The sequence below is a fragment of the Netta rufina genome (genome assembly GCF_964035555.1).
Source record: "Netta rufina genome assembly, chromosome: 30".
Lineage (NCBI taxonomy): Eukaryota > Metazoa > Chordata > Aves > Anseriformes > Anatidae > Netta > Netta rufina.
In genome coordinates this window covers 720,529-730,740 of record NC_140154.1, presented here as the reverse complement: position 1 = coordinate 730,740, position 10,212 = coordinate 720,529, and the positions used below count along the sequence as shown (strand labels likewise).

General features: G+C 60.6%; 1 protein-coding gene across 1 annotated transcript; it reads left to right on the top strand.

Moving 5' to 3' along the window:
* The first annotated feature begins 480 nt into the window (after nt 1–480).
* ACVRL1 (activin A receptor like type 1) lies at nt 481–9,588 on the top strand. The gene is given in 12 exon segments (XM_084303484.1): nt 481–679; nt 3,611–3,681; nt 4,515–4,739; nt 5,060–5,274; nt 5,377–5,476; nt 5,752–5,898; nt 5,981–6,256; nt 6,362–6,559; nt 8,246–8,307; nt 8,309–8,335; nt 8,337–8,378; nt 8,628–9,588. Coding segments are annotated over 11 exon segments (1,449 nt in total). The 5' UTR covers nt 481–679; nt 3,611–3,614; the 3' UTR covers nt 8,718–9,588.
* Nucleotides 9,589–10,212: the final 624 nt, after the last annotated feature.

The following is a 10,212-nucleotide window of genomic DNA, read 5'->3' as shown; positions in this document are numbered from 1 at the left end:
GCTGGGAAGCCCCTTTGCTACCCCATAAAGTTCCCATCCCCACAGGGGACAAGCACCGGTGAGGTGGGAGAGGTGCCCGGTGCTCTAACGCCAACCCACAGCATCCTCCCTACCCCTGGTACCCCCAAATAAACCCCCCAAACAGAGCGGCTGCGACTCCGCCGGGTGCAGGAGGCTTTGGGTGCTCTGGACCTGGCAGGGTGCAGCCCCGGGGCCTCTCCCGGACTCAAAATTCAGGAAAATTTGGGGAAGCAGCTGGTGAGGGACAGGGGCGGGAGGAGCGGGACGAGGGAGAGCAACCAGGATGGAGCTGGGGCCCGGTGTGCGGGAGGAAGGGAGGCTGGATGGGGATGTGTGCTCAGCAATAGGAAATGCTTTATTAGCTGGGAGTGGTGGAGAAAAGCCAGGCAGGAAGAGGCAGTAATAAGAAACATTTTTTTGACTTCTCCCACATCCAGACCACAGAGCGCTCGCCAGGCGGCCGCGTCGGGGCAGCGGGGCCGGGCCGGGAGCTGAACCTCTTCGGGGTCCCCATGAGGTTCCTTGGGGTGCAGGGCACGGCTGGGAGCGTCCCTGGCTGAGCCTGGTGTGGGACACGGGGGGGGCCACGGCCAGGAATCCTCCCCAGGAGCAGCAGCAGAGCCGGGCAGCACCCACGGGACCGGCGCGGATGCTGTAGGTGAGTCCCAAAGCGCCCTCGGGGGAGGCTGCACAGAGCGGGGCCATGCAGGACCCCCACCTCTGTGGGGTCGGGACCCCCCAGCCTGGTCCTGCTTTCCGCTCCCGGGGGTCCCCGTCTTCTTTCCTCAAAGCCTCCATCACTTTTTAACGCCCAGGGCAGCTGCTGCTGAGCACAGGGCAGGGGCTGATCTCTGCCGAACGTCTCCAGGCTCGGAGATCGGCCGGTTTCCCTCTGGATTTTCACCAACGTGGCCAAAATCAGGAGCTGGCCCCATTTCCATGACGTTCGGCGGGACACCAGGGTTTACGTCAGGGTAGCAGATGCCGGAATCTGGATTTTGGGGACATAAACCTGGATTTACAGCAGCGTGGCTGAGAGCAGGATCCGTCCCCGGGTCCTCGGCAAAGAGCTAAAATATTATACAGCTGCTAGCAAGCCCCTGAGCTGACGAGAGGGCTGGGAAATGGAGGACAGGGGCGCATCTCTACAAGGCACGAGTTGCAGTGAGGGAAAGTTGAAACCGCAGTGGCTGGCGGCACGGTGCAGTGCCCCACGCTGCCTGCAAGCACAGCGTCTGCTGGGCAAAACCCAGCACGAGGGCCAGGGCAGGAAACCTCCCCTGCACTGCTGTGTGTGCGAGGAGATGCGTGCAAGGCTGGCATCGTGTTCCTGTTTCTCTTATTAATGCGTCTGAGCTGGTTTTGCTGCTCTCTGCGTGCGTCCTACGGTGCAGCAATCCCGGTGGTGCAAGGGGCCGGGGTGCGCAGCCTGTCCCCGCAGGTCCCCGCTGCGCCTGAATTTCGCCTCCATCCTTCTTGTGCCGTTTGGGAAATGTTCCTCCTGGAGGAGATGGGGTTTGTTCTCCTGGAGGAGACGGCGTTTGCTCAGCTGGAAGCGTGCAAGCGTGGCCACGGGGCGCTGCAGCCCCATTTCTGCCCAGGTACCCAGCGGGTCCGGGCTTTCCTGCTGGCTCCTGTCCCCGGTGCTGCTTCCCGAGCAGCCCCTTGGCCTCTGCCTCCATTCCAGGGCAGGGAAATTCCTCTTCTCCATGCTGGGTCTTGCTCAAGACCTTCCCAACAACAGGGACTTCCATCATTTCAGCCCCTCTGGTGCATAAGGCAGCGAGTGCTATAGCCTCTGCCTGGCCAGGGATGCTCCTGCCCAGCCCTAAAACCCCCCAGGGTGGATTTATCCAATTTTTTTTCCTCCCCCTGTGGCTGAAGCTGCTGCAAATCCCCCAGGATGACGGGACGTAAAGCTGTGGGATGGCTCGCTGCCAGCATTTCGGGGCTGGAGGTGCTGCTGTGGACCCCCAGGGGGTGCAAACGCTGCAGCTTGAAATGGGAAGGGACTGGGGGGGGCATCGGGGCTGGTTTTTGACCCATTGCAGATGTGTCCCGGGATATTTCTGACCCTGGTTTTCTACAGCTCGGTGCTGGGGACGGTTCTGGGTTAGGGTTTGCTTTGCTTGCAATTTTGTCTCATGGGCAGTGAGGTTTTCGGTGAGGTCCGGACCATTTTGGGTTGAACGGCGAAAACCCCGCAGGGCTCTGACAAGGCAGGGTTTTGCTTGGTGGCTTCCTGGAAGCGCCTCCGAGGAGGGGATTCACTGCCTGGGAGCCTCCGTTTCCATATTAAAAAGATTCATTCCCTAGCACACCAAATTGCGAGGTGACCGGCATGCCTAGGAGCATCCCAGGGGCTCACAACCCGAGAGCTGGACGGCCCCAGCTGAATTTATTTCCCAAATCTCATCCTTGTAGGGCTGACCCCGTGCTAGCCGAGGGACCGGCCGGTGAGGAGCGCTGCAAGCAGCCAGGCACCGCTCCTGCCGGGGCGGATCCTGCTCTCCCGACAGCCCTGAGCTCGGGTCACCGTTTCCTCTCCACGAGCTACAACAAAGTGAGCTATTTTGGGGAGGAAAAGCCCATTTTTATGCTGCGCAGCGGCCGGAGCCGTCGCAGCTCTGCCCGGGACGGCCACGTCCGTGTGCCTTTCCGCGCGCCGTGCTTGCGTGACTGCCTTTCCCCATCAAGGACAGAATCTAAACAATCTTGATTCCTGTCCTGGCTGCCATGGGCAGGGCTCCTTGAATTGCAGGAAACGGCGACTTTCGGCGTGTTTATATTGGGAATCGCGGGGCGACGGAGAAGGGAGCGAGGTGGGGTTGGGGAGCCAGGTCCCGGCCTCGTGGGAAGGGAGCGCGCGGCGGTGCCGCGAGGGGCTTGGCCAAAATTCCTCCTTCTACGAGGAGCTATTGAAAAATAAATAATAATAATAATAATAATTTAAAAAAACACGGCCAAACCTTCCCCAAAGGCGCAGCTGGGGAATTCTTGGCCGCCCGCAGTGACTCCGCTTGTGTCATTGATAAGCTCTGTACAAAAGCCCCCTCCCGGCGCTGAGCCCCGGATTGCAGCCAGCTGCCGGGGCGGCTCCGGCTGCGGCGGGGACCTGGGGGTGCGCAGCGGGGCGTGGGGGCTCCCAGCCCCATCCCGCAGATCTCCAGCCCCGCTGATGTCCGTGGGACACGCCGAGGTACCACCCGTGGGGACGGGGGAGGCTGTGGGGGCCTTGTGGCCGTGGCGATGCCCCCTTCCTACCCCAAACCTCGAGCGCCGTGGGGCTGTACGGGGCGTCCCGGCATCCCGCCGGCTCCGCGTGCGTCTGCAGCCGTCCCGGGGAACTGCTCGCAGGAAGGGCTGCAACCGGGACGTCCGGAGCCGAATTCCACTTGCAAGCAGCACATCCTACCTCGCCTCGCTGCCCTCCCTCCCCGTCGGACACCGCGTCCCGCTGCTTCCTTCCCAAAGCCACCGCGCGGCTGCGCCCGCGTTTTGCCCGGCCGCCAGCCCCGGGATGTTGGGGATGTCCCAGGGCTGTGGCTGCCACCGTCACCCCCTTTTTTTTTTTTTTTTTTTCCTGCAGGAAAATGTCCCAAGAAGCCTGTGGCGGGGCCATGCTGGCGCTGCTGACCTTCTCCCTCGGCCTTGCTGCTGGTGAGTAGCAAAACGGAGCAGAAAATGAGGCTGGGGCCGTGCCCGACGCCTTCCGCCCTGCGCGGGGTGGTTAAAATAAACTCGGGGCTGTTTGGAAACTTAATCGCTTGCTCTGCTCAAAATAAACGGCTGCAGGACGTGGCTCCGGGGAGGTGCTGCTGGTGGTGGGGAGCAGCAAGGAGCTGCTCGTGGTACCCAGAGAGCACCGGGGGGATCCGGAGTGGATCCAGGCTGGGATCATCCCGGCTCTGGGCAGGGGGAATGTGGAGCCCCCGAGGAGTGCCAGGGATGGTCCCCAGCCCACGCCACCAAGCACAGGGCACCAGTATGGGGCCATGGGGGGCTGCGGCCAGCCGGCCGTCTGTCTGTCCCCTTGCCACCGTCCGTCTGGCTGCCCTCGTGCTGAACTTGCTGATTCCAGGAGGGATATTTTCTGCGCCAAAGGGCAGAGCTAAATCGGGAGGCGGGAGCGCAGCCGCCCCCTGGCCCCGCAGCGAGGGGCTGCACATTCAGTGCCTGGATCCCAAAACACAACGCCCCCAGAGCCCAGCTCAGGCTCCAAAACTCCCTGGGGCTCCATGGGCAGGATGCGACCCCCGGGCTGTGCGCTGCGAGCTCGGGCAGCCCAATTTGTTGTTCCAGCCCATGGCACGGATGCGTTTTCCCCGCGCATCCCCTCTGCTGCCTCCTGGTGGTCCCAGCCTGCTTCTAGGGTCTTGAGCATAGATCCCGTTGACCCCAAAGCCAGCAGCATCCCCAGGACGGGTGGCGGCTGACCCCGAACGGGGCATCCCGGCCCCGTGGCGCAACGCGTGCTGTCCTCGTGCCCGCAGACGAGCTGCTGTGCGCGTGCGACGTGCCGCACTGCAGCGTGCCCAACTGCACGGGCAAGGTGTGCTTCGTCAGCAAGCGGCGGGAGGACGGGAGGATCGTCCAGCACCGGGGCTGCTTCTCCACCAACCTGATGGAGAACTGCCGCCCGCACGTGATGGAGCAGTACGGCACCAGGTGCTGCGACTCCAACATGTGCAACGCCGAGCTGGAGATCTACCTGCCAGGTACGGGAACCCCCGGGCTGTCCCCCTTCCCTTTTCGAGGAGTCAGGGGGAGAGGGGCAAGGTTTTTCGGGGATGTGGAGATGTGTTTAGGTCTCTAAATAATCCCTCTCCTCTCCCAACATTGCCAGGGTCCCCCTTTTGAATGCAGGATGGGGCGAGCGAGGTGCCCCCAGTGCCTCTCCTTGCTCTGTGCCCCCATCCATGGGGGTGACCCCACTGCAGATCCCCCCTCCCATGCCCAAACCCAAACCCCAAAACCTCCCCAGGTCCAAGCCCAAGCCCCCCCTTCCTTCCCCCGCCCATCCTTTCCCCTCCACCAGGAGAAGAAGCCCTGGAGAAGCCGCCGTCCTTGTCCAACCTCCTCCTGATGATCTTCGTCCCGCTGCTCGCCCTCCTCGTCCTCGCGGCGCTCACGGCGCTCTTCCTCTGGAAGCTGGCCCAGCACCGCCGCGAGAGGCTCCTCTTCAAGCACAGCGACCTGGGGGACACGGACCTCATGCTCAAAGCCTCCCTGGTGGGAGACAGCACGCTGGAGGTGGGTGGGCACCAAGGGGGGAGACCCCCGGCTGTCCCCAAAGGAAGGGGGACGTGCGGCGCGGGGTGGCCACCGGGCTCACCGGCTGCCTTGGCTCCTCAGGACCTGCTGAACGACGACTGCACCACGGGCAGCGGCTCGGGGCTGCCTTTCCTCGTCCAGAGGACGGTGGCTCGGCAGATCACCCTGGTGGAGTGCGTGGGTGAGGACAGCAGGGGCCGGAGCCCTTTCCCGCAGTGGCACCGCGATGCCAAACCCACGGGGAGGGGTTGGACCCAAGCCCTGTAGCCAAAACCCCATAGAGACCCCAATCCTCGGGGTGGGTGGCACTTGACCAAGGTCAGCCCACCCCGATATATAGGGCCCTGCATCGCCCCGTTGCCGTTCCCCACCGGGAGCTGGGTTTATCACAGAGGGACGGGGACGGGGTTGGGATCCCTCGGGGTCCGTGTTAAGGGGATGCCGTGGTTGGGGCAGGCAAAGGGCGCTACGGCGAGGTGTGGCGAGGCGTGTGGCACGGGGAGAACGTGGCCGTGAAGATCTTCTCCTCCCGGGACGAGCAGTCGTGGTTCCGCGAGACGGAGATCTACAACACCGTCCTCCTCCGGCACGACAACATCCTGGGTGAGGATGGGGGCCACACGGGGGGGAGACACTGGGGACGGCGGCACGGCGGCTCCGTGACCCCGCTCCTCTCCCCATCCAGGCTTCATCGCCTCCGACATGACGTCGAGGAACTCCAGCACCCAGCTGTGGCTCATCACCCACTACCACGAGAACGGCTCCCTCTACGACTACCTGCAGAGGACGGCCCTGGACGTGGAGACCTGCCTGGGCCTGGCGGCCTCCATCATCTGCGGCCTCGTCCACCTCCACGTGGAGATTTTCGGCACCCAGGGCAAGCCCGCCATCGCCCACCGCGACCTGAAGAGCAGGAACATCCTGGTGAAAAGCAACCGGCAGTGCTGCATCGCCGACCTGGGTGAGACCCCGCTCCCCCGGGGGGGGGGGACACGGCGGTGACGGTGACGTCCTTCTGTCCGCCGTCCGTCCGTCTATCCATCTATCCATCTGTCTGTCCGCCCAGGGCTGGCCGTCATGCACTCCCAAGGCAGCGACTACCTGGACATCGGCACCAACCCGCGGGTGGGCACCAAGCGCTACATGGCCCCCGAGGTGCTGAGCGAGCAGATCCGCACCGACTGCTTCGAGTCCTACAAGAAGACGGACATCTGGGCCTACGGGCTGGTGCTCTGGGAGATCACCCGGCGGACGGCGGTGAACGGTGAGCGGGTTCCAGCCCTCCCTCCTTCTCTCCTCATCCTCCTTTTTTTTTCCTTCCCTTTTTCCTTTTTTTTTTCTTTTTCCTTTTTTTCCCTTTTCCCTTTTTTTTCCCTTTTTCCTTTTTTTTTCCCTTTTTCCTTTTTTTTCCCTTTTTCCTTTTTTTTCCCTTTTTCCTTTTTTTCCCTTTTTCCTTTTTTTTCCCTTTTTCCTTTTTTTCCCTTTTTCCTTTTTTTTCCCCTTTTTCTTTTTTTCCCCTTTTTCCTTTTTTTTTCCTTCCGTTTTTCCTTTTTTATTTTTCCCTTTTTCCTTTTTTTTCCCTTTTTCCCTTCCTTTTTCCTTTTTTTTTCCCTTTTTCCTTTTTTTTTTCCCTTTTCCTTTTTTTTCCCTTTTTCATTTTTTTCCCCTTTTTCCTTTTTTTCCCCTTTTTCCTTTTTTTCCCTTTTTCCTTTTTTTTTCCTTTTTTTTTCCTCTTTTTCCTTTTTTTTCCCTTTTTCCTTTTTTTCCCTTTTTCCTTTTTTTTTTCCCTTTTTCCTTTTTTATTTTTCCCTTTTTCCTTTTTTTTTCCCCTTTTTCCTTTTTTTTCCCTTTTTCCTTTTTTCCCCTTTTTCCTTTTTTTTCCCTTTTTCCTTTTCTTTCCCTTTTTCCTTTTTTTCCCTTTTTCCTTTTTTTTTCCCTTTTTCCTTTTTTTTTTTCCCTTTTTCCTTTTTTTTTTTCCCTTTTTCCTTTTTTTTTCCTTTTTTTTTTGTTTTCCTTCGCCCAGAAGATTAGCTGTAAATTTATAAACACTGTAATCTGGTGTCAGCACCCGGCTCCCTGATTAAAGGGCCCATTAGACTCAATCAGCGTTCTGTTTGTTCAGTGCTGATTAGAAAACAAGCAGCATCCAGCGCTGCCTGGAAGCCGGCCACGGCCGGGACCTCCGGCCACGGGGTTTTTGCTCGGGGACGGGGACAGAGCTGGGGACCCCCGCAGAGGAGGCTCCTGCCCCGGCCAACGCCGCTCAGCACCACCGGCAGAGCCCATTAGCGGCATTAATTAAATGGTGGGCGCTGGAGGGTGAAGCAGCAGGTCCCCCCCAGGCGCAGTCTGGTCGGGATAATCTCATTACTGCCTGGGGCTCCTTCAGATTAAACATTTACTCCGAATTACCGTGGCCATGTGGCAGGGGACGACCTTCAGCCGCCAGCTTTACCCTTGTGGGGAACCCGGGCGTGCGTGCACAGCCCGGGGCACCGAGGAACCAGGATGGGTGGGTTGGGGTCGCCGGTACCCTTGGGGTACATGGGGCTGTGGGGTGCTCGGGGCAGCCTGGGGGGAGGGAAAACCCCATGGATGCATGGCCATATGGAGGCACTAAGCAAGGATTAGCAGGGCCAGCTGGCGGGCTCGCCATGGCTGCGGGGTTTTATTGGGGCTGGAGTTGGTGCTGGAGCCCCCATCAGGGTTGGAGACGGTGCTGGGCCCCCCCAAGACGTCCCAGCCCCGTGGTGGGGCCGGAGCAGTGCACCCCAACCCAGGGCTGTGCCCGTGCCACCCTAGGGACAGGCACAGGGGGCAGCTTGGGCACCCCGTAGCCCCCGTTCCCATTCCTGTGCCCCCCCAAGTGTCCTGGAAGCGGGGACATCGGTCCCGTGCGGGACCAGGGACGCATCCTGCGCCCCGGCCACGCTCACGGCGAACCCCGCAGGCATCGTGGAGGAGTACCGGCCGCCCTTCTTCGACGTGGTGCCCAGCGACCCCAGCTTCGAGGGACATGAAGAAGGTGGTGTGCGTCGACCCAGCAGACCCCCGTGATCCCCAACCGCCTCTTCTCCGACTCGGTGAGGCTTCGGCGAGGGCTCGGCAGCCTCACGGGGGCCGCAGTTTTGGGGGTACCCCGGCTGCAAAGCGCCCACAGAGGGGCCATGAGCATCCGGGTGGCAGTGGGGGCTGAGGACGGGTGGAAGCCGGGGACCCCCACCCCAAGGCTTTCGCAGACCCTGGGGGAGGTTTTGGGGAGCCTGGGGAGGTTTGGGGAGCCCTGGCATCACCCGAAACATCACTCCTTGTCTGCTCCCCACCCCCCCCAGGTTCTGTCTGCCCTGGCTAAGGTGATGAAGGAGTGCTGGTACCAGAGCCCCTCGGCCCGGCTCACGGCCCTGCGGATCAAAAGACCCTGAAGAAGCTGCACCACTCCCTGGACAAAACCCAAGCAGGAGTGCTGAGCACCGGGGCTGCAGCCCCACCCCCCCCCTCACCGTGGCCCCCTTGGCTTTTCCCACCCCGGCGGCTTCTAAATCCGCAAGGTGGAAAAAAAAAAAAAAAAAAAAGGCAAAAAAAAAAAAATAGCAAGCAAGAAACCTTCCAGCCTGTTTATAAAAATATCCCCCGGAGCTGAAATTGATGCTGGGGGCAGCCTGCGCCCGGCCCCAGCCCACCCCGCAGCCCCCCTACCCAGCCGGATCCATCCCCGTGCTGTGCCCCAAAGGGCAGCAACCAGGAATTCCCCATCAGGACCTGGCACAGCTCTGGGTTTTGGGGTTTTTTTTGGGGTTTTTGCTGGAAAAGGTTGGTCCCAGGGCGCTTCGGGGCCGCTTGGAGCCGCGCGTCCTGGGGATCCCACAGAGCCACGGGAAGGTGCCGGGGGTTGAGACTGCTGGGGCCTGATGAGCTTCTGCTTTCCGAGCTGTTTGGGTGTTTTCTCAGCATTTTGGTGTTTTCCAGGCGTTTTCATACATTCTCCAGCCGGCTCCTGCTCGCTCCCTGTTTGGGTCAGGGACTCCTCACGGCCTCGCCCAGGGTGTTCAACGGAAGGAGACGCGCGCCTTTATTATTTAATTATCAAGATTTAATATATTAATAAAGCATAAAGCTATTTTATCGCTTCCCAGCCTCCCCACCAGGCACCGAGGAGAAGGGGGGACCCCGCGGCCCGGAGCTTGTGCATGGCTTATTAATTTATGGCTTCGACACGGCTGTAGCCGGCGTGTATCGGAGCCCCCCGCAATAAACCTCGCTCCAGCCTCTCCGCAACCCCTCTCCCTCGGGGCCGCCGGCCCTGGTGCTTCTAGGAATTTGCACCAAAAAAAAATAAATAAATAAATAAAAAATAAAAAAAATAGGATCCCGAGATGCCAAGAAAGCGGCAGACAACAAAGGCCAGGTCTTGTTGCGAGCGCTGACATTGTTCAGCAGGATAGCCCGGGCGGCCTTATCGCAGCGGGTGCGCAGGAGGTTCCTGCTGATAGCCCGAAAAAGGGGGGGGGGGGGACACACGAAAACACCCCCGAAGATGAAAGGGGAACTTGCTCGGAAAAGCTCGGCTGACACGGGGATTTTTTTTCCGGCTCAGCCCGTGCGGGATGTCGGCCTGGCCTGGGACAGGACACGGGCCCCGGCGCACGCTGACACCGCAGGCACGGCCCTGCATTGGGTGTCCTGCTCCCAGTTAGCAGCTGGGAGGAACTGGTGGGCAACGGGCGGCTCTTGGAAGTGGGGGGGCGGGCTGGGACAAGGGGTCCTGAGGGGGCATGGATCAGACCCTGGGATGTGGGAGCTGTGCCGAGCTCCTTGGAGCCCTCCCGTAGCCCCCTCAATTCCCCTCCTCACCCCCCCCCAGCAAACCCTCAGCCCCCCCAAGAACCCTGGAGCCCCCCCCATAACCCCCCAACCCCC